The sequence below is a fragment of the Elephas maximus genome, chromosome Y, assembly GCF_024166365.1.
Source record: "Elephas maximus indicus isolate mEleMax1 chromosome Y, mEleMax1 primary haplotype, whole genome shotgun sequence".
Lineage (NCBI taxonomy): Eukaryota > Metazoa > Chordata > Mammalia > Proboscidea > Elephantidae > Elephas > Elephas maximus.
The window spans coordinates 6,917,084-6,938,528 of NC_064847.1; the positions used below are offsets into that span (position 1 = coordinate 6,917,084).

The 21,445-nt window shown below is 42.5% G+C and overlaps 1 protein-coding gene across 1 annotated transcript in view; it reads left to right on the forward strand.

Moving 5' to 3' along the window:
- LOC126069867 (cullin-4B-like) overlaps positions 1–21,445 on the forward strand; it is a 207,916-nt gene that overhangs the window by 145,221 nt on the left and 41,250 nt on the right. The window contains exons 14-16 of the mRNA XM_049873503.1: positions 3,242–3,327; positions 4,031–4,138; positions 6,931–7,044. Coding sequence (XP_049729460.1) covers positions 3,242–3,327; positions 4,031–4,138; positions 6,931–7,044 — 308 coding nt within the window. The remainder of the gene's footprint in view (positions 1–3,241; positions 3,328–4,030; positions 4,139–6,930; positions 7,045–21,445) is intronic.

Here is a 21,445-nt window from a genome sequence, read left to right on the forward strand (position 1 = left end):
GATTCAGCTCAGGTGTCCAGGTAGTCGGTCACCAAGTGTGTGGTGCAGGCTGTCAGCTACATTCCTAGACAAGCAGGGGTGATTAGTGGAGGCACAGGTGTCTGCGTGCAGTAGGGGTCATGCGCTGAGCAAGGCCGGGAGGTGACAACCACCACTGAGTGTCTGTGAGGAAAGTGTGTCCCTGCACCCCAGAGTACCTAGGTGGGTGGTTTTTGCATCCGAACTGTGGGCATCCAGTGCTGTTGGCTGTAAGGACTGGCAGGCATCACTTGTTCTTGGACCCCTGTCACGGGTAGCCTTGTGACATGGGTGCAGCCACCAGTCCTCAGGCCCCTGATATGGGTAGGTGAGGACGCTGCCTAGCAGGCAGGGTGGTGTCAAATGTCAGGAACCTGCCTCTCCACTATGCAGTTGAAACAGTTGAAGTTAGACTTCAGGTATGTACCCTGTTGTACTGTGCTAAGGAGGGCCTACGCTGTTGAAATGGGCCCACACAGGTCTATGCAGGTGTGAAAGGTATTCAGAGCCCTTGAACCCCTTATGTCTGTGGCTAGGTAAAGGAGCTGTGTCTGCCCTAAGTTCCTGGCTTAAGGGAGCCGGCAGAGTATTTTTTCCCCTATTCATTGATTTGTTTGCTGGCCAAGGTTGGGAGAGTGGCTCAGGGTGAGTACAGGGTTCTTCTTCCGGCCCAAGGGATGCAGCCCTCTGGGAACCAGTGTAAAGCGGGAAGGGAGGAGGTAAGTGGGAGAGAGGTTTTTCCTGAAGGGGTATTTTGGGATCTGCGAGGTAAGTTAAATGCACGTACTTACCTATTTGCCAATTGAGGGCCGCATCTCACTTTTTCTGAGGTGTTGAGCAGACTCTCCGCTGCTCTTTCTTTCCTGATGTAAAAAATACACGCTGAACGCCATTGCTTGTTTAATGGAGCTTGCATCAGCAGAGTCGGTCTGCAGGGGTCAGGTCTGGCAACTCCTCACTGCTTATGAGCCATCACTCCCTCCGCCTGTCAGTCCAGTTCCTTAACTTTGCCTTTGATGCTCAGGAGTCCTAGCTTTTCATATATAATCAAATTCACTTGTTTTTTCAGGTCTTTGTTGTAAGAGGGACCACAGGAAGCGTCTCACTACTCTGCCATATTGGCTGTGCCTCCTCTTTCAGCACTTTAAGTGTACCATCCTGCAAGGCTTCTAAGGAGAAGCTGGCACTTCATCTGTTTGGCAATCTTTTGACTGTGATCAATGTATTTTCTCTTCTTCTGGGATTCTCTAGTTATCTTCCTTTTCAGAGGGCTTGATTATAATGTGTCTCAGTGTGGTATTCTTTTGGTTTATCTTACTTGGAGTTCATTGAGCTTCTTGGATTTTTAGGGTCAAGTCCTTCATGAGATCTCTTTTTTTCTTCTGCCATTATTTCTTAAATATTCTTTCTGTACCCTCCTCTGGAACAAGTTTCTGGCACTTTACTGGATCCCACACTCGTTTGAAAGCCCATACTGAATGAACTGCCTTGAAGCGGTTGCTTCCTACTTCCTTCTTTGCTCTGTAAGGGCGCAATTATCTTGGGGCCCTTCTTTGTGCTAGACAAGCCATAGGTTTACTGGGATATCTGCCCACTAGGCCAGGAGAGGGAAGAGTGGAGACAGTGGAAAACATGCTTCTCGTACTGTATGGGAGTCATTGTTAATCTGTTTTATCTGAAGCTGTTTGCTACTATTTTCTTCCTCCAGTTCAGAGCCCCACATGACCAAGCAGTGCTTTCTCGTTGAGTTTCTTGGTGTGGGTATGGGGAGGGTCAGGAACTTGACCTTCTCACAGCACCATCTTCCCAGGTTCCTCTTATATTCTTTTCAGGTTGTTTGTGGCTGTTGTACAGGTTTCTGGGTTGTGCAGATAGCATACACTGAACTCCTAACTGAACTGTTGGCAGTTAGTACCCACTAGCAGCACCATGGAAGAAAGGCCTGCTGGTCTACTTGCATAAAAATTGTATCCAAGAAGACCTTATGGTACCCAGTTCTGCCGTATACCACATGGGATCATTATAAATTAGAATCGACTTGGCAGCAATGTATAATAGTAGTATAGCTAGTATATGGAAACACAACTGATTCTAGGGTGTTGATCTGGTATCCTGTGACGTTGAGGAATTAATTTATTAGCTGTAGTAGCTTTCTTGTGGATACATTGGGATTTCCGTTTTACTGGATCATGTCATCTCCTCGTAGTTTTACTTTCTTGATTTGGGTACTCTTACTGTTTTTCTTGCTTTGTTTCTCTGGGTAGAATTTTTATTGTAATGGTCAATAGCATCGGTGAGCACATAAATCCTGGTCTTTTTCCTGATCATTAGGGGAAAGATCTTGATATTTATCCTTTAAGTATTTATCATGTTATGGAATTTCACTTGTATTCTTAATCTGTATTTTACCGTGAAAGGTCTTAGATTTTGTCAAATGCCTTTTCTACATCAATTGAGATCATATTTTAATATGTTGGTATGTTTTTCTAACATTTTTTTGAGGATTTTTACATCTCTATTCATGGATGACATTGATCAGTCATTTTATTCTGCTGTAGTCCTTGTCTGGCTTTGGTATCAGGATAATGTTCACCTTATACAAGGAGTTAGGAAGTGATCTCCTCTCTCTTAATATTAAAAGGGTTTGAGAAGGATTGGTGGCAGTTTTCCGTTAAATCCTCGGTAGAACTCCCCAGTGAAGCCAGCTGGTTCTGGACTTTTCTTTGTTCAGAGTTTTTTTGTTACAATTTGGTATCTTAGCTTTTTATGAATATACTAGTATTTCCTATTGCTGTTAAGTCAGTTTATATATTTATATGTTTATAAGAATATGCCCATTTCATGTAATCTGATTTGTAGGCATGTAATTTTTCTTGTTCTGTTGTGATCTTTTTTATATCTGTAGGTTCAATACTAAGCTCCCACTTTAATTTCTGATTTTATTTTCTTCTTTGTCATCTTAGGTATGGCTTTTATTTTTTAATTTAATTGATCTTTTCAAAGAACCGACTAGGATAAACTAAAACATCATAAATATCTCCAGCTGTGTGCACATTATCTTTCTCCTGGTTAAGAGTTCACTTGCTGTGAAGCTTTTACTATCTCCCAGAGTTATAGAAAAGTTGCTTATTATGGTTTTTGCCAAACTTCATAATGTTATTTCAGTACACAGACCCTCAGATTTACGTCTCTTAGTATACTGGTTGTTGTAAATGTTTTACAGAATGTGGAACTGCTTTTACTAATAAACTTCAGGGAATGTTTAAAGACATGGAACTTTCCAAGGACATCATGATTCAGTTAAAAAAGGTAATGCTAAGTTTAAAGAATGTTGCTTTTAAATATGATTAAAGTTTTTAAATGGTTTTATTTTCCAAGGAGTTTGTAATGAGGTTTTATTCTAAAACCCAAAAACCCAATGCCATTGAGTCGATTTCGATTCAACAACCCTATGAATAGGACAAAGTAGAACTGCACCATAGGGTTTCCAAGGAGTGGCTGGTGGATTTGAACTGGTGACCTGCTAGTCAGCAGCCAAGCTGTTAACCGCTGTGCCACCAGGGCTCCAGTTTGATTCTGAAGTTACACTAAATCATGATTAAATTTTGTTTTCTTTTTGATGTTTTTTGGAAGTATAAAGCTACATATATAACCCTATTTCGAGTTTAAAGAACAATGTGATGTAATTCTGGGCATGTGTTTCAACTTATCATTATTTGTATTTCAGTTGCTTTACTACACATGCGCGTGCATGCACACGCACACACGAACATATTTTGGGTGTATCAGCCGCATAAGTTGCCTCAGGTCCCTTTTAGTATAAGATTGACTTAAAAAAATACATATGTATATATATAAATTTTATTTTGCAAGGCAAGATGCATTTTCAATTAGTAATTTTTCTTTGAGAATTGGAATTTTTAAAAATGAATTTCTACTATAAAGTTATAGCTCTGTAAGACATATTTGCATTTTGATTGTTTCATTTCAATATTTGCTTGCCCTTTGGCAGTATATGCAAACCCAGAATACACCTGGAAACATTGAGCTAACTGTAAATGTTCTGACTACCAGTTTTTGGCCAGCCTGTATTCCTAAGGAGGTCCAGTTACCCCTAGAGGTAAGAAAGTGACTGTATAAGACTATACCACAGAGGTAGCAGCTTGGCTATAATGTCACTTTTTAGTGTTTACTAGATCTTTATACCATGTATTTGGTTACTGTATATGTCACCTTGATATTTGCAATTTTGAAATGAAGTTATTTAGTTTCACAATTAAGGACACTGTATCACATGGTTTAGAATTTGAAGAGTTTATTTTAGTGAAAGCTGGATTTTACTCTGCTAGCCTGCCACTTGGGTTTTGGGATGTTGATTTTTATTGTTATTATTATTTTAAGTTCTGATTCTTTTTGTGTTATTTCTTCTTTTTATCTTTTAAATAACATTTTATTGTTTTTCAATGAAGGTTTATACAGCAGTTTAGGTTCCATTTAGCAGTTTCTGCACAAGTTGTTCATTGACATTGGTTACGTTCTTCTCATTGTATTTGGTTGTTCCATTAGCGTTAGTTTCCCTGCCCCCTGCATTCTCATCTTTATTTTAAAGTAGTTTTTCACCATTAGGTCCCTGTCATGTATTGAATTGTGACAGCCATCCACCCCCCCACCCAAAAAAAAATATATATGTATGTATATGTATGTCAACTTGGTTAGGCCACGTATGGTTGTCCTCCATTTTGTGATTTTCCTATATGTTATAAGTCATAATCCCTGCCTGTGGTTAAAAGGATTAGGGTAGGATGTAACACTGTTGCTCAGGTCACCAACCTGATCCAATACAAAGGGAGTTTTCCTGAGGTGTGGCCTATACCACCTTTTATCTTACAAGAGATAAAAGGAAAGGGAACCAAGCAGAGAGTGGGAACCTATACCACCAAGAAGGCAGTGCTGGGAGCAGAGCACATCCTTTGGACCTGAGGTTCCTACGCTGAGATGCTCCCAGACCGAGGGATGACTAATGACAAGGGTCTCCCTCTAGAGCCAACAGAGAGAGAAAGCCTTCTCCTAGAGCTGGTGCCCTGAATTCGGACTTCTAGCTTATTGGACTGTGAGGCAATAAATTTCTCTTTTGGTGGTATTTCTGTTATAGCAGCACTAGGTGACTAAGACAGTCTCCTATAGATAATTTTTTTAAAGAAGCACAGTACTCACAGGCCATATTCATTATTTTTTGAGCAAATTTGTTATTTAGCTACAAGGTGGCGTTAGTTTCAGTGCAGGGCTTGAAGAGCATCTCAGGTCAGTAGTCTCAGAGAGTTCTACAGTCTCAACCAGTTCAATAGGTCACTTTTTTTCTCTTTTGAGAAAAAAAATTTTTTAACTAATTTTTACTGTGCTTTTAAGTGAAGGTTTACAAACGAAGTCAGCCTCTCATACAAAAATTTATATATACTTTGCAGTATACTCCTAATTGCTCTCCCCCTAATGAAACAGCACACTCCTTTCCTCCAAATTTTCTCTCCTCGTGTCCATCCGGCCAGCTTCTGATCCCCTCTGCCCTCTCAATCTCCCCTCCAGAGAGGAGATGCCAACATAGTCTCATGTGTCTTCTTGATCCAAGAAGCTCGTTCTTTACCAGTATTGTTTTCCATCCCATAATCCAGTCCAATCCCGGTCTGGAGAGTTGGCTTTGGGAATGGTTCCTGCCATGGGCTAACAGAAGGTCTGGGGACCAGGGCCTCTGAGGCCCTTCTGGTCCCAGTCTGACCTAACACTAAGCCTGGCCTTTTTATGGGACTTTGGGTTCTGCGTCCCACTGCCCTCCTGCTCCCTCGGGGGTTCTCTGTTGTGTTCCCTGTCAAAGAAGTCATCGGTTGTACCTGGGCACCATCTAGTTCTTCTGGTCTCAGGCTGATGTAGTCTCTGGTTTATGTGTCCCTTTCTGTCTCTTGGGCTCATAATTACCTTGTGTCTTTGGTGTTCTTCATTCTCTTTTGCTCCAGTTGGGTTGAGACCAATTGCTGCATCTTAGATGGCTGCTTACTATGCTAAGACCTCAGATGCCATTTGAAGAAAATTTTTAAGAAGTTGAGGTTCTTTTCCACTTTTTGCTCCCATTCTATCAGGGTCCATCTATTGTGAGTCTGGTTAGAATGGTCACCATCTGATTCTTCTGGTCTCAGGATAGATGAGGTCATGGTTTGTGTAGACGATTAATCCTGTAGACTAGTTTCTTCATCGAGTCTTTGGTTTTCTTCCTTCTCTTTTGCTCTGGACAAGCAGAAATCAATAATTGTATCTTATATTTTATTATTGTTTTAATGTAAACAATCTCACATGTGCATTACGTAAACACATGGAACAAAAAGCATGCATCAAAGTATAACATAATTCTTCATTTATTCCTATTTACACTAGTATTGATACGTACCTCCACTTGTTGCCTATTTTCAGGTTCTTGCAATGGTTACTTGTCTTTTGCTTCTCTTCTGTGCTAAATCAGTTCCCCACGTCCCATTTGCTTTACCTTTACCAAAATCATTTGGCAGTTCAACTGCTGTTGCCTCCTTTTCTATTTTTGGTGTACTTGTGTGTTTATTTCATTTTAAAATTATATCATTGTCATGGTGGGATTTAAAGGACGGGGCATATTCAAATTGCTGAGCCCACCATGTTGAACCAGAAGAATTGGCAATATCTTTTTTCTTTTCTCAGAGCTGCTTCATTTGCTTTCTGTAGTCATTTTGCCACAGTGCTCCATTGTATATAAATAGCCTTGGGAAACTATACTTGGTCAAGATTTTGTGTGTGTGTGTGTGTGTGTGAGAGAGAGAGAGAGAGATATGCACTGGCAGGCAGTGTGGTTTTTATTTGTTTTGAGGAATACTTTATTTCATTTTTTTATTTTAGATGGAAAGGCTTCAGGAAACTTTCAAGAATTTTTACTTGAGCAAGCACAGTGGTCGGAAACTTCAGTGGCAGCCAACTCTTGGGCGCTGTGTTGTTAAAGCTGAATTTAAAAAGGTGAGCAAGTGATGTTCATGCTAGCAATTTGCTTTTGTGTTTCACCTTTTCCAACTTTACCTTGATAAGGAATACATTTAAATATTTGCTTTCTTACCTGAGAAAATTGTTTAATGACTGAAGTGTGTATATGAATATTGCATACTCTGACGTGTATCATTTTCATATAAACCTATCGTTAAAACATATTTAATCACCTCTGCTGATACTCAAAGGCTAAGGCTTTAGGTTTAGACCCTATTTCAGTTTCTACGTGCCAGCTAACTACATGATCCCTCTGTGCTTTGAAGCACCCAGTTGATAGAGGTTCTTGTTTACTAACTGTTCTTACGAAAGAAGCAAGCCCACTCAGAGGTACGGAATCTCCCTATGTGGCTTTTCTTCTTGTTTTTTTTTTTTTTTTTTTAATAGCTTAGTGGGTTTCCTAAGTAATTCGTTACTCCTGAATATTTGTTACCTTTGCCCTTAGTTTTGGGGAAGAACAACTTTAGGGATTTCCTAAGGATTTGACTACTCCAGAAAATTTGTTAGGTGCCAGTCTGGCTAGGGATCCCTGACCAGTACTGACAAAGGAGCATGTGGACTGTCTTATAAAAGTGCTGGGAAGTGTAGATTTGATCACTTCCTGGTTGGTGAGAGCCACCAGTGATAGCCTGACCTTTGGGGCATGGAAGACCCATGATGGAGCCCTCTCCCCCACGCCCCGCACCGTGCAGTTTTGAGAGCTGAGCTGTTTGAGAGTGAGAAGCAGCAGAGAAATCTCAGAGCTATTGCGGTGGGGAGCTTGTCTGCTCTGATAGCCGCTCAAGAGCTGTTTCATCCTGCAGTTTGTTGTCTGAAAGCTGTTCCAGTTGGGAGGGAGCTTATTTGCTCTGAAAGTTATTCTAGCAGGAACTTGTCTAATCCAAGAACAATTGAGAACTGTTCCACCCAGGGGCTTGTCTGTTCTGAGAGCTGTCCTGGTTAATGAAAGGAGGGATGTGTCCTCCACTTTGGGAATGCTTACAGACTTGGCCCCCATGCCCCTTCCTGATGCTGAAGCTGAGTAGTATTCTATTACCTCTAACTGTATCGTGTTACTTTGGGCTGTGTCCTGTCTCCTGGTAAACGATATAACCATAAGCATAATCCATGCGCTCTGTAAAACATTGCAGCGAATAATCAAACCCAGCAAAGAGTGCCATGGGAAGAGCATCTGGTGTCAGAGATAATGGAGTAGTTGGAAAGTGGGGATATACTTGACCTCCAGTTGATAGGAACCAACCTTATGCTGATTCTTTAATAGCAAAATTATCATTCAGCCATTTATTCTATGTTGGTCTTCAACATTTTGTATTAAGCTTATGGACTTATAAAAGGGACTCATTTACCCCATTATGCTGATAGAAATGTGTACATCTGCTTACATTTGAAGGTTACTAAAATCAGGACATGTCTTTTTTCTCTGTCCTGTCTTAAAATCACTGTCAGACCTGCTAATGCTTTGATTTAGCCCAGTGATACTGATGTTGAACTGCTAATCTCCAGAACTGTGAGAGAATAAATAACTTCCTGTTTTAAACCACCGAGTTTGTAATAATTTCCTACAGCAGCTACAGAAGAATGATACACTCTCCTAAGCATTTCGTAAAAAAAAAAAAAAAAATTATGCTTTTTTTTTTTTTCACAGAAGCAGCCAGGTACTGATAATGCGTAGATAAACATGTCTAGAATGCTTCTTTCTATGTTTAAAGAAGAGACCTACGTCTGTTCCATAAATTTAGAAACTCAGTAGTGTGACTGTAGTTGAAAGGGAAGAGCACAGAGTTTTTGTCTTTTGATTCAGCCTTAAGGGTTTTGGGGATACCTCACTTAAAGGTAATGGCTAATAGTTGACTTGAACAGAAGAGTTAAACCATGTTTATATTCCAGAAGCAATGGAAATTATATGTTTATGGTTAGGTAGGATAAAATTATTGTTGTTGTTAGGTGCCATCAAGTCGTTTCCCTCTCATAGCAACCCTGTGCACAACAGAACGAAACACTGCCTGGTCCTGCACCATCTTCACAATTGTTGCCATGCTTGAGCCCTTGAGCCCATTGTTGTAGTCAGTGTGTCAGTCCAACTTATTGAGGGTTTTTCTCTTTTTTGCCAACCCACTATTTTACCAAGCATGATGTCCTCCTCTAGGGACTGATTCCTCCTGATAACATGTCCAATGCTTGTAAGACACAGTAGAAATCACCTACTTTGCAGAGGTAACCTTGGACCCAGATTATAAAAAGAATGTAGTCTTCACATGAGTACCTAATATTAATGAAGAATCTTAAACATGAGAGTGAATAATATATTTTTGAGTATATGTGATGAACACATTACTTCACTAACCTACAAATCGTACAGTCTCAGCTCATGCTTAGATAACAAACAGTACAGAGTTGAGTTTAATAAAAATAAATTTAGTCTATTCCCTTTCAGTTCCACAGGCTTTGAGAATAACATAAGTTAGTCTACAACCATGTTTATTGTGGGAACGGAAACATATGACTCTTACTTTGGGTTTTGCTGTATGTTCTTAACTACGTGTCAGTAGTGTACATGTCAAGATTCAAGTGGTACAAGGGGCTTGCACTCAACTGCTAACCTAAAGGCTTGCAGTTCAACCCCACCCAGAAGTACAGTGGAAGAAAAAGCCTGGTGAGATGCTTCTGTTAAGATTATACAGCCAATGTGCAATTCTACTCTGTAACACTTGGGGTCGCCGTGTGTTGGAACCATCTCGATGACAACTAACAACAGCAGTGTGCATACCACGCTACTACTTTTTAAAACTTTTGTTACGGTTTTATCATGGACGTCCCTAAAAGTTAAAATTTGAAGATGCCGTTTAAAAATATCCCATAGTATTCATCTTTCCTAATATCGTGAATGTTCTTCAGGAAGTACAAAACTGTAATAGGCAACAGTAAATGGTAAGCATCGTTCATAACACAAAAGGAAAACATGAAGACTTTGTATTTCCCAGGTGTTTCATGTGCTTATAATAATAGATTGTTTTGGGCAGGTAGGGATTTCTCACTGTTTGGTCATGTACATTTTTAGTTTTTTGCGTGGACTGTACTTTCAAAAGGAAAGTGAATTAAGTAGCACGTTTCTTTCTTTAGCTGGAGAAAATTTGCACAAAGTTTTTTTTCCCTAGGAAACTGAGTACAAGTATACAAAGGTGTGCATGTGTTTAAAGTATTGTATGTAATAGGAATCAGCGGAAAGAACTGCAGCATCTGTAAACAGAAGGTATTGTATCCCTGGGTGGTGTACATGAGCAATGCAGTTGGCAGCTAACCTAAAGGTTTAAGGCTCAGAGGTGCCTCAGAAGAAAGGCATGGTAATCTACCTCTGAAAAATCAGCAAGTTGAAAGCCTCCAGAGTAGAGTTGTTGGCTCGTGTGGTGATGTAGTCCTGGAGCCCTCGTGGGACAGTGGTTGAGGGCTCAGCTGCTAATCAGAATAACCAAAAAGTCAGCAGTTTGAATCCACCAGCTGATCCTTGGAAACTCTGTGGGGCAATTCTGCCCTGTCCTATAGGCTCTCTATGAGTCAGAATCGACTCAACAGCAACAGGTTTGGGTTTTTGTATGACAATTTTAGGTTTAACTTTTTTAGGCACTGCCAAACTCTTTTCCACAGTGGATACACCATTTTATAGTTCCACCAGAGTGGATGAGGGTTCTAGTTTTTCACCATCCTTGCCAACACCTGGTTCTGTTTTTAAAATTATACTTACCTCAGAGGGTATGAAGTGATACCTCATTGTGGTTTTGATACACATTTCCCTAAGACCTAAGGATATTGTATTTCGTCTTCAGTGAAATTTCTCTTCAGTCTTCTGCCCATGTTTTGATTGGGTCTTTTATCTTTTTTTTTTTTTTTTTGATTGTGTTTTAGGTGAAGGTTTACCGTTTGAGTTAATTTCTCATTCAGTAATTTATACGCATGTGACATTATTGCAATCCCCACAGTGTGACCACACACTCTTTGCTTTTCACTTCGGGTTCCCCGTGTCCACTCATGCAGTTCCTGTCCCTTCCTGCCTCTCGTCCTCCTTTTCCATAGGTGCTGCCCATTTGGTCTTTTGAATTTGGTTGAACTAAGAAGCACGTTCCTCATGTGTGTTAACTGGTGCCTTATATGCCAGTCTAATCTTTGTCTAAAAAGTTGGCTTTGGGAATGGTTTCAGTTCTGGGTTAGCAGGGTGTCCGGGGGCCATAGTTTCGGGGGTTCTTCCAATCTCTGTCAGACCAGTAAGTCTGGGCTTTTTCTCTGAATTTGAATTCTGGTCTACATTATTCTCCTGCTCTGTCCAGGAGTCTCTGTTGTGACCCTGTCAGGTCCGTTGTTGATGGTAGCCAGGAACTATCTAGTTCTTCTGGTCGCAGGCTGGGGGAGTCTCTGGTTGAACCCTTTGGGCTAATATTTTCCTTGTGTCTTTAGTTTTCTTCATTCTCCATTGCTCCAAGTGGGATGGGACCAATACATGTTATCTTAGATGGCCACTCAAAAGCTTTTAAGACCCCAGATGGTACTCACTGAAGTAGGGTATACAACATTTTCTTTGTGAACTATGTTATGCCAGTCAACCTAGATGGCCCCTCAGACTATGTTCTTTCAGACCCAAGCCCCTGCTATGTTGTCTCTCAAAGTGTTTGGATGTGTCTAGGAAACTTCTGTTTTTGCTTTGCTCCAATTGAGTTCCCCTGTATTGCATGTTGTCCTTCCCATCACCAAAGTTGATACTTGTCTACTATCTAGTTAATGATTCCCCACTGCCCCCACCATCAAAGAATACTTTTTTCTGTATTTAAACCTTTTTTCAATTCTTATAATATTGCCCTCATACAATATTTGTCCTTTTGTGAATGACTTATATTACTCAGTATGATACCCTCAGAATTCACCCATGTTGTGAGATGTTCCGCGGATTCATCGTTTTTCTTTACCTTTGTGTAGTATTCCGTTGTGTGTATGGACCATAATTTGTTTATCTATTCATCTATTGAAGGGTATTCAGGTTGTTTCCATCTTTTTGCTATTGACAGTAGTGCTTCAGTGAACACGGGTGAGCCTATGTCTGTTCGTGTGATGGCTGTTATTTCCCTAGGGGTGGGATTGCTGGTTGGTATGGAATTTCTCTTTCTAGCTTTTTAAGGAGGCACCATATTGTTTTCCAAAGCAGTCATACAATTTTACATTCCCACCAGCAGTGCATAAGAGTTCCAATCTCCCATCAACCTCTCCACTGTTTGTTATGTTGTATTTTTTGGATTGGTGCCATTATTGTCGAGGTGAAATAATATCTCAGTGTCGTTATGGTTTGCATTTCTCTCATGGCTAATGATTTTGAGCATTTCGTCATGTGTCTCTTTGCTGCCTGAATGTCTTCTTTGGTGAAATTTTTGATCTTATCCTTTGCCTGTTTTTAACTGGATGATTTGTTTTTGTATTGTTGAGGTATCGCAGTATCTTGTAGATGTTAGAGATGAGACCCTAGTTGGATATGTCATAGCCAATTTTTCCCCCCAGTCTGTAGCTTCTCTTTTTACTATTTTGGTGAAGTCTTTTTTAAAAAAATTTTATCGTGCTTTAAGTGAAAGTTTACAAATCAAGTCAGTCTCTCATAACAAAAACTTATATACGCCTTGCTATATACTCCTAATTGCTCTCCCCCTAATGAGACAGCCAGCTCCTTTCCTCCACTCCCTTTTCCTGTCTATTCCACCGTCTTTAACCCCCTCTACCCTCTCGTTTCCCCTCCAGATGAGAGATGCCAACGTAGTCTCAAGTGTCCGCTTGATTCAAGAAGCTGTCACCAGCATCTTTTTCTATCCCATTGTCCAGTCCAATCCCTGCCTGAAGAGTTGGCTTTGGGAATGGTTCCTGTCCTGGTCTAACAGAAGGTCTGGGGGCTATGACCACTAGGGTCCTTCTGGCCTCAGTCAGACCATTACATCTGGTCTTTTTACGAGAATTTGGGCTTTGCATCCCACTGCTCTCCTGCTCCCTCGGGGGTTCTCTGTTGTGTTCCCTGTCAAGGCAGTCACTGGTTGTAGTCAAGCACCATCTAGTTCTTCTGGTCTCAGGCTGATATAGTCCCTGGTTCATGTGGCCCTGGTGAAGTCTTTTGATGAGCATTAAGTGTTTAATTTTTAGGAGCTTCCAGTTACCTGGTTTCTCTTCTGGTGTTTGTGCATTTTTAGTTATGGTTTGTATCGTATTTATGCCATATAATAGAGCCCCTTGCCTTGCCTCTGTTTTCTTCCATGATCTGTATTGTTTTAGAATTTGTATTTAGGTCTTTGATTCTTTTCGAATTAGTTTTTGTGTATTATGTGAGGTATGGGTCCTGTTTCACATTCTAGTGGGTTAGAAATCTGAATTCAGGGCACCAGCTCTAGGATGAGACTTTGTCTTTCTACTGATTCTGGAGGAAGGTCCTTGTCATCAAGCTTCCTGTGGTATATGAGCTTCTCTGCACAGGAACCTCTGATCCAAAGGATGCATTCCACTCTCAGCGCCGCCTTCTTGGTGGTATGAAGTCCCTGTGTCTGCTCCTTCTCTCTTTTATGTCTCTAAAAGAGATTGGCTCCAAACGTAGTTCAGTCTTGTAGATTGAGTCCTGCCTCATTAACATAGCTGCTATTAATCCCATCCCATTAACATCATGACAATAGAATTTACAACGTGTAGGAAAATCACATCAGGTGGCAAAATGGTGGACAGTCACACAACACTGGGAATCATGACAAAGCAACGTTGACATACATTTTGGGGGGACATAGTTCAATCCATGATGTCCTACACTTGGCCCCCAAAATTCATGTCCTTGCCACACATAAAACACATTTATACCAGCGTATCATAGCAAAAGTCTTAATTCAACTCCAAGTCCAAAATCCAGAAAATTTCTCTCATCTTCAAATCTAGCTTCCAAAGTACAGTGGTGGAACAAGTGCACGGTAGACATTTCCATAACAAATGGGAGAAATGAGCAGGAAAGAAGGGATAACAGGTGCCCAGCAAGTCAGCAGAACACATTACATTGGCCCTTGAAGCTTTGAAAATAAATGTTTGTTGTCTGAGACTATTTAGGCAATGGCCCTGCTCTCCAGACTCTAGGTATTGGCCACACTGTCCAGATTCTGAGTGGAGTTCTGTCGGCCCTGGGCTTCAGCTCTGCCTTGCATCCCCACTGGAATGGCACCTCTGCTCCCTCGGCTTTGGGCAGCCCCATTCTCCTGCTCCTCCTGAGTGGTATCTCCACCCTTTGAGACCCCAGAGGTCGTGGCCATACCCTTGAGACTGAGGCAGCTCTGCTTCCTGTGTTCTTTGTCTTTGCAGCTTCTGCTTCCAGGTCCCTTGGCCTCTCAGCCCCTTTTACCTCACTACCCACATCTGCCCTCCTAGGGCAGGTGTTCCAAAGCTCTGTAGCTGCACCAGTGAGTGTGCCCCAATCTGCCAGTAAACTTCAGTGGGAAGGCACTCAGCTCTCTTGACCATGGGTCTGCAAGCCTAGCTTCACTGATCAGTGGCTGAAGGCACCCCCCTCCACCAGGAAGCCTCCTGCCAAAGGTGCTCAGCTGTCTCGCTCCTTGGGCAAGCTCCAGCATTGTCTCACATTGGTCTCTTGCTTCTGCTGCTACCTTTTCCCTGCCGCTGCTGGTCCTCTGCTGCTGTCGTTCCCCTGCTGATGCCATTTTCCACTGTGGCTTCTTGCTGTCTGTGCAGTCTGCAGTACAACAGCTTCCCTCACATTCTTCTGAATCCTTACCAGAATTGTCTTTGATGTCCATAAGTCCACCGACAATCTCTTCACAGCAATCTAGGCTTTTGCTGTTAGGCACTTTAAAATCTCTCCAGCCTCTATCCATTCACAGTTTCAGAACTGCTTCTACAACTTAGATATCTGTTAGGACAGCACCATACTCCCGGTACCAAATTGTCCTAGGCTGGGTTATCTAAAGAAGTAAAGCCTGTATATAGATACAGATAAATAGATATATGTAGAGAGAGAGATTTATTTCAAAGAAATGCCGCACATGGTTGTGGAGACTGGAATGTCGCAAGTTCGTGAATTAGGATAGAGGCTTCTCCTGATTCATGTAACCACAGGGGCTGATGAACCAAAGATGGGCAGGTCAGAGAGTAGGGCTCTTGCACACAGGCAGTGAAGATCAATGCATCCCAGGATCAGCAGGCGAGACTGCAAGGCTTCTCCTGATTCATGTAGCTGCAGGGGCTGAGGAACCCAAAACTCAGAAGGTCAGAGAGCTCAGCTCTTGCTCACGTTTGATACGGAGAGTGGTTCAAAAGAAACAAAAGAGTTAGGATGAGCTTTCTAAATCAGTCTCAAGTTAGTTAGTCTTAAAGATGTTGATGATTCTGCTTCCAGTAGTAAAGAGGGCACTGCTAATCCATGCCGTGAGGTGGCAATTCAAATACGCAAAGTTTCACAGCCAATAGGTCAAGTAGTGGTGAAAGGTAAGGTTCTGGGTGATTGCATGTGTGATACCTTTCTACAGTTTTGTCAGAATGAGAAGTGTAAGAAAGTTGGTTGATGGGTCCTACTTTTATGAGACAAAGTGGTGAAAGAAAGAGATAATGCTCAGGGCTTCAGAGTTGAAGCTCAAGTGCTGCGTAAACAACCTTAAAGAAAAAAGCCCTATTTCCTAGAGTATTAGAATTGCTATTGCCAAAAACCAAACCAGAGTCTTATTGTAAGAGTGGCTGAACTACAACGCCAGCTCAACCACCAACCCCAAGAGGTGTCTGAAGTTAAAGTGAGGGCTTTGTTTGGGAAGAGTCAGGATCCTGAATCGTGGCATGGGCTCCCATGGCAAGATAATGAGGAAAGTGAAGACACTGAGCCCCTAAACTCTGTTGAATCATTCCTGCGAACAGAACCTGCCTTCTCACTCCCATGTGAAGAGATTACTTCATGTTTGTCTGCTAAACCACCCTTCCCAGAAAGCCATTAGCCCCTCTACTCCCACTTAATGAGATTAACCTAGTTGCCTCTATAAGATAATGCTGAATATCCTCAAAATGTTTTCCCACCGATTTTGGCTTCTAGGCCTATAACTAGACTTAAGTCACAGAGAGCCCCAAAAGATGAAGTATGAAGCATGACCCAGGAGGAGGTACACTACACTGCAAAAGAACTGCTTGGCTTTTCTAATATGTACGATCAGAAGTTTGGAGAGTATGGGCGGCAATGGCTATTAAGGGAGTGGGATAATGGTGCAAGGAACATAAAGATGGATCAGTCTGAGTTTATTGATATGGGTTCACTAAGCACAGATTCTTCTGCTTGAGAAGTTAGGGAAGGATCTAATAGTTTATTTGGTTGGGTTGCTGAAGCATGGGTTACGAGGAGGCCTACGGTATATCAGGTTGAAGTACCAGTCCTGCCTTTATATACTATAGAAAAAGGTACCCAAAGGCTTAGGGAAATTGACATGCTAGAGTGGATTTATTGGGTTAGACCCCCAAACCTGTACATGGAATGCCCATATGACACACATTTTACCACAAGGGTGAGGAACAAATTTGTGAAGGAAACCCAAGCATCCTTGAAGACTGCTGTGATTGCTATTTTATGTAAGTCACATATGACAGTGGGTACTGTCCTAACTGAATTATGATGTCTAACTCCAAGGGGGAAACCCTGGTGACATAGTGGTTAAGAGCTACAGCTGCTAACCAAAAGGTTGGCAGTTTGAATCCACCAGGTGCACCTTGAAAACCATATGGAGTAGTTCTGCTCTGTTCTGTAGGGTCGCTATGAGTAAGGATTGACTCAATGGCAATGGGTTTTTAACAACAGTGGGGCTCATTGGACCCCATGGTAGTAGAGGCGAAGTGATGGCATTCAGTCAGCAAAGACAAGGTGGACATGGTTACGGTAATGGACAGCAGAGTCAAAGAAGTAATCAGAATAGTCTGGCTTGTGTGGACTTACAGCGTTGGCTACTTAGTGATGACGTCCCTAGGAGTGAAATAGATAGGAAATCTACTAAATACTTGATCTGTACAAGCAGATAAATTCTAGGTCAAGTGAACAGTAGTCGAACTTGAATCACCAGAATAGAGAGTCAATTCCCAAACTTGGCCAAAAACCCACAGCCACTTGACTGAAGGGGAGGCTGGGTCCCCCTTGAGAAGGGACTCCAATATATATGCCAGAAACTTGCAGTGTTAATCATTCTCCCAGCCTTTCCCAAAAGGGACAAGGAAATAATCAGACTTGCCAGGGATTACTGGATACTGTCTGAACTGACAGTAATTCCAGGAGAACAAAAACGTCACTCTGGCCCACCAGTCAGAGTGGAGGTATATGGACGCATATGGAGGTCAGGTTATTAATGGAGTCTTGGCTTATGTCTGTCTCACAGTGGCTGCAGTGCGTCCTTTAACTCACCGTGTAGTGATTTCCTCAGTTCCAGAATGCATAATTGGAATAGGTATACTCACCAATTGGCAGAATCCCCCACGGTGGATTTCTGACAAGCAGAGTAAGGGCTATTATGATAGGAAAAGCCAAGTGGAAGCCATCAGAGCTCCCCCTACCAAGGAAAATAGTAAACCAAAAGCAATACTGCATTACTGGAGGAATTGTAGAAATTACTGCCACCACCAGGAACTTGAAGGATGTGGGGGTGGTGATTCAACTCACGGGGGTGGTGATTCATACCCATTCAACTCAATTATTTGGCCTGTGCAGAAAACAGGTGGATCTTGGAGAATGACAGTAGATTATCATAAACTTAACCAATTGGCAACTCCAATTGCAGCAGCTATTCCAGATGCGGTTACTCTGCTTGAGCAAATTAATACATCTGGCACCTGGTATGCAGCTATTGATCTGACTAATGCCTTCTTCTCCATACCTGTTTCGAAGGACCATCAGAAGCGGTTTCCCTTCAGCTGGCAAGGCCAACAAGATGCCCTCACTTGCCTACCTCAGACTTACTTCAGGTCTCCAGCCCTATGTCATAATTTAGTTTGCAGGGACCTTGACCAACTTTCCCTTCCACAAGACGTCACACTGGTCCATTACATGGATGACATTATGCTGATTGGACCTAGAAAGGAAGAAGTGTCAGTGACTCTGGATTTACTGGTAAAACATTTGTGTGCTATAAATTAATCCCACAAAAATTGAGGCACCTTCCACCTCAGTGAAATTGCTAGGGGTTCTGTGGTGTGGGGCATGATGAGATACTTCTTTTAAAGTAAAGATAAGTTATTGCATCTGGCAGCTCCCACAACTAAAAAGGAGGCACAGCACCTTGAGGGCCTCTTTGGATTTTGCAGGCAACATATTCCTCATTTGGCCATGCTACTCTGGCCTGTTTATGAAGTTACTAGAAAAGCTTCTAGTTTTGAGTAGGTCCCAGAACAAGAGAAGGCTCTGTAGCAGGTTCAGGCTGCCATGCAGGCAACTCTGCCACATGGGCCATATGAGCTGGATGATCCAGTGGTGCTGGAAGTGTCAGTGACAGACAGAGGTGCTGTTTGAAGTCTTTGGCAGGTCCCTGTTGGTGAATCACAGTGCAGATTCTTAGGATTTTGGACTAAAGCCTTGCCGTCCTCTGCAGATAACTACTCTCCTTTTGAGAAACAGCTTTCGGTTTGGTACTGGCCTTTAGTAGAGACTGAACTCTTAACCGTGAACCACCAACTCACCATTCAGGCTGAGCTACCCATCATGAACTGGGTGTTGTCTGACCCACAGGGTCATAAAGTTGGACAAGCACAGCAGTACTCCATCATTAAATGGTATATACAAGACTGGGCTCGAGTAGGACCTGAGGGCACAAGTAAGTTGCATGAGGAAGTGACCCAAATGCCAATGGTCTCTGTTCTGTCACATTACCTTTCGTCTCCTAGTCTGCACTGTGGCCTAGTGGGGAGTTCCTTCTGATCAGTTGACTGAGAAAGAGAAGACTCGTGCTTGGTTTAAAGATGGTTCTGTGTGATATGCACCACCTGAAGGTGGACAGTGGCAGCAATACAGCCCATTTCTGGGACCTCCCTGAAGCACAGTAGGAAAGGGAAATTCTCCCAGTGGGCAGAACGTTGAGCAGTGCACATGGTTGTTCAGTTTGCTTGGAAGGAGAAATGGCCAGATGTATGATTATGTGCTGATTCATGAGCTCTGCCCAGTGGTTTGGCTGGATGGTCGGGGACTTGGAATGAACATGATTGGAAAGTTGGAGGCAAGGATTCGTGGGGAAGGGGTATGTGGATAGACCCCTCTGAATGGGCCAGAGAGTGAAGATATTTGTGTTTCATGTGAATGCTCACCAAAAGGTGATACCAGCAGAGGAGAATTTTAGCAGTCAAGTAGATAGGATGACATGTTCTGTGGAAACCAGTCATCCTCTTTCCCCAGCTACTCCTGTCATTGCCTAGTGGGCTCATAAACAAAGTGGTCATGGTGGCAGGGATGGAGATTATGCATGGACTCAGAAACATGACCTTCCACTCATGAAGGCTAACTTGGCTATAGCCGCTGCTGAGTGCCCAGTCTGCCAGCAGCAGAGACCAACACTGAGTCCCTGATATGGCACCATCCCTTGAGGTGGCAAGTTGATTACACTGAAGCACTTCCATCATGGAAAGGGCAGTGTTCTTACAGGAATAGACACTCTGGATATGAATTTGCCTTCCCTGCAGGCAGTGCTTCTGCCAGAACTGTGATCGGTGGAATTACAGAATACGTTATCTACCGTCCTGGTATCTCACACAGCATTGCCTTGGATCAGGGGACTCACTTCACAGCAAATGAAGTGTGGCATTGGGCCCATGCTCATGGAATTTACTGGTCTTACCATGTTCGCTATCATTCTGAAGCAGCTGGCTGGATAGAACAATGGAGTGGCCTTCTAAGGACACATCTATGTTGCCAGCCAGGTGGCAGTACCTTGCAGGGTTGGGGCAGTGTTCTCCAGGAGGCTGTATATGCTCTAAACCAGTGTCCAGTATATGGGGCTGTTTCTCCCATATGCACGATTCATGGGTCTAAGACTCAAGGGGTAGAAATGGGAGTGGCATTGCTAACTATTACCCCTAGTGTTCCACTCACAAGAGTTTTGCTTCTGTCTCTGGAATCTTATGCTTTGTGGGTCTGGAGGTCTTACTTCCCAAGGGAGGAATGCTTTCACCTGGAATAACATTACTGATTTCACTGAACTGGAAGCTAAGAATTGCCACCTGGCCACTTTGGGCCTCTTATGCCTCCGGATCACCAGGCAAAGAAGGGAGTTACCATACGGCTGGTGTGATTGATCTGATTACCAAGAGGAAATCAGAATGTAACTATATAATGGAGGTAAAGGAGAGTATGCCTGGAGTGCAGGAGATCCCTTAGGGCGTCTCATAGTACTACCATGTCCTATGATTAAAGTCAGCGGAAAATACAGCAACCCAATTCCCACATGACTACTAATAGCCCAGACCCTTCAGGAATGAAATTTTAGGTCACCCAACTGGGCAAATAACCATGACCAGGTGCTTGCTGAGGGCAAAGGGAATACAGAACAGGTGGTGGAAGAAGGTAGTTCTAAATATGGCCATTTGACCAGTACAGAAGTGAGGACTGTACTCATTGTGAGTATTTCTGCTCTGTATGTGTGCATGAAATATTTTTGTTCTCTTCACTTATAAAATGTGAACATGGCTAGTCTATTTGCAGTTGTATGTGTGTTTATTTTATTATGTTAGACGCAAAGATGACTTTATAATTGTCTTTATTCAGAGATTATATATGGTTTAAGTAGATGTGTACAGGTGCCAAATTGAAAAGGGGTATACTGTAGTGGTTAAAATTGTGTGTCAGCTAGGCTGGGCCATGGTTCTCAGGGTTTTGGCAGTTGTATAATGCTGTGATCACTTCATTGTTGAAAGTTGGTAAGTGATCACCTCCATAATGGGATCTGCTGTGAATAGCCGGTCAGTTGAAAGGAAGTTTCCTTGGGCATGTGGCCTGCATCTGAATATAAGCAGTTGTTCTGGCAAGGCTCAAGGGGCTTTTGCTCGTTCTGCATCCTGCAGCTGGCACCTGTTTGTCTGACTTCCAGTTCTTGGGACTTGAGCTATAGTTTACCTGTGGCTTTGTCTGCCAGTCTTGGGATTTGTCAGCCTTCACAGCCTGTGAGCAACAGCCCTCCTATCCAACCTACTGATCTTGGTTCACCAGCCACTGCAGCTACTTGAACCAGGAGAAGCCTCTAGCCTGACCTGTGGAATTGTGACATTCCCGCCTCTACGACCGTGTGAACTATTTCCTAGATATTAATCTGTGTATATTTATAAGCTTTACTGGTTTTGCTTTTCTAGAGAACCAAGCCTAAGATACAGTATT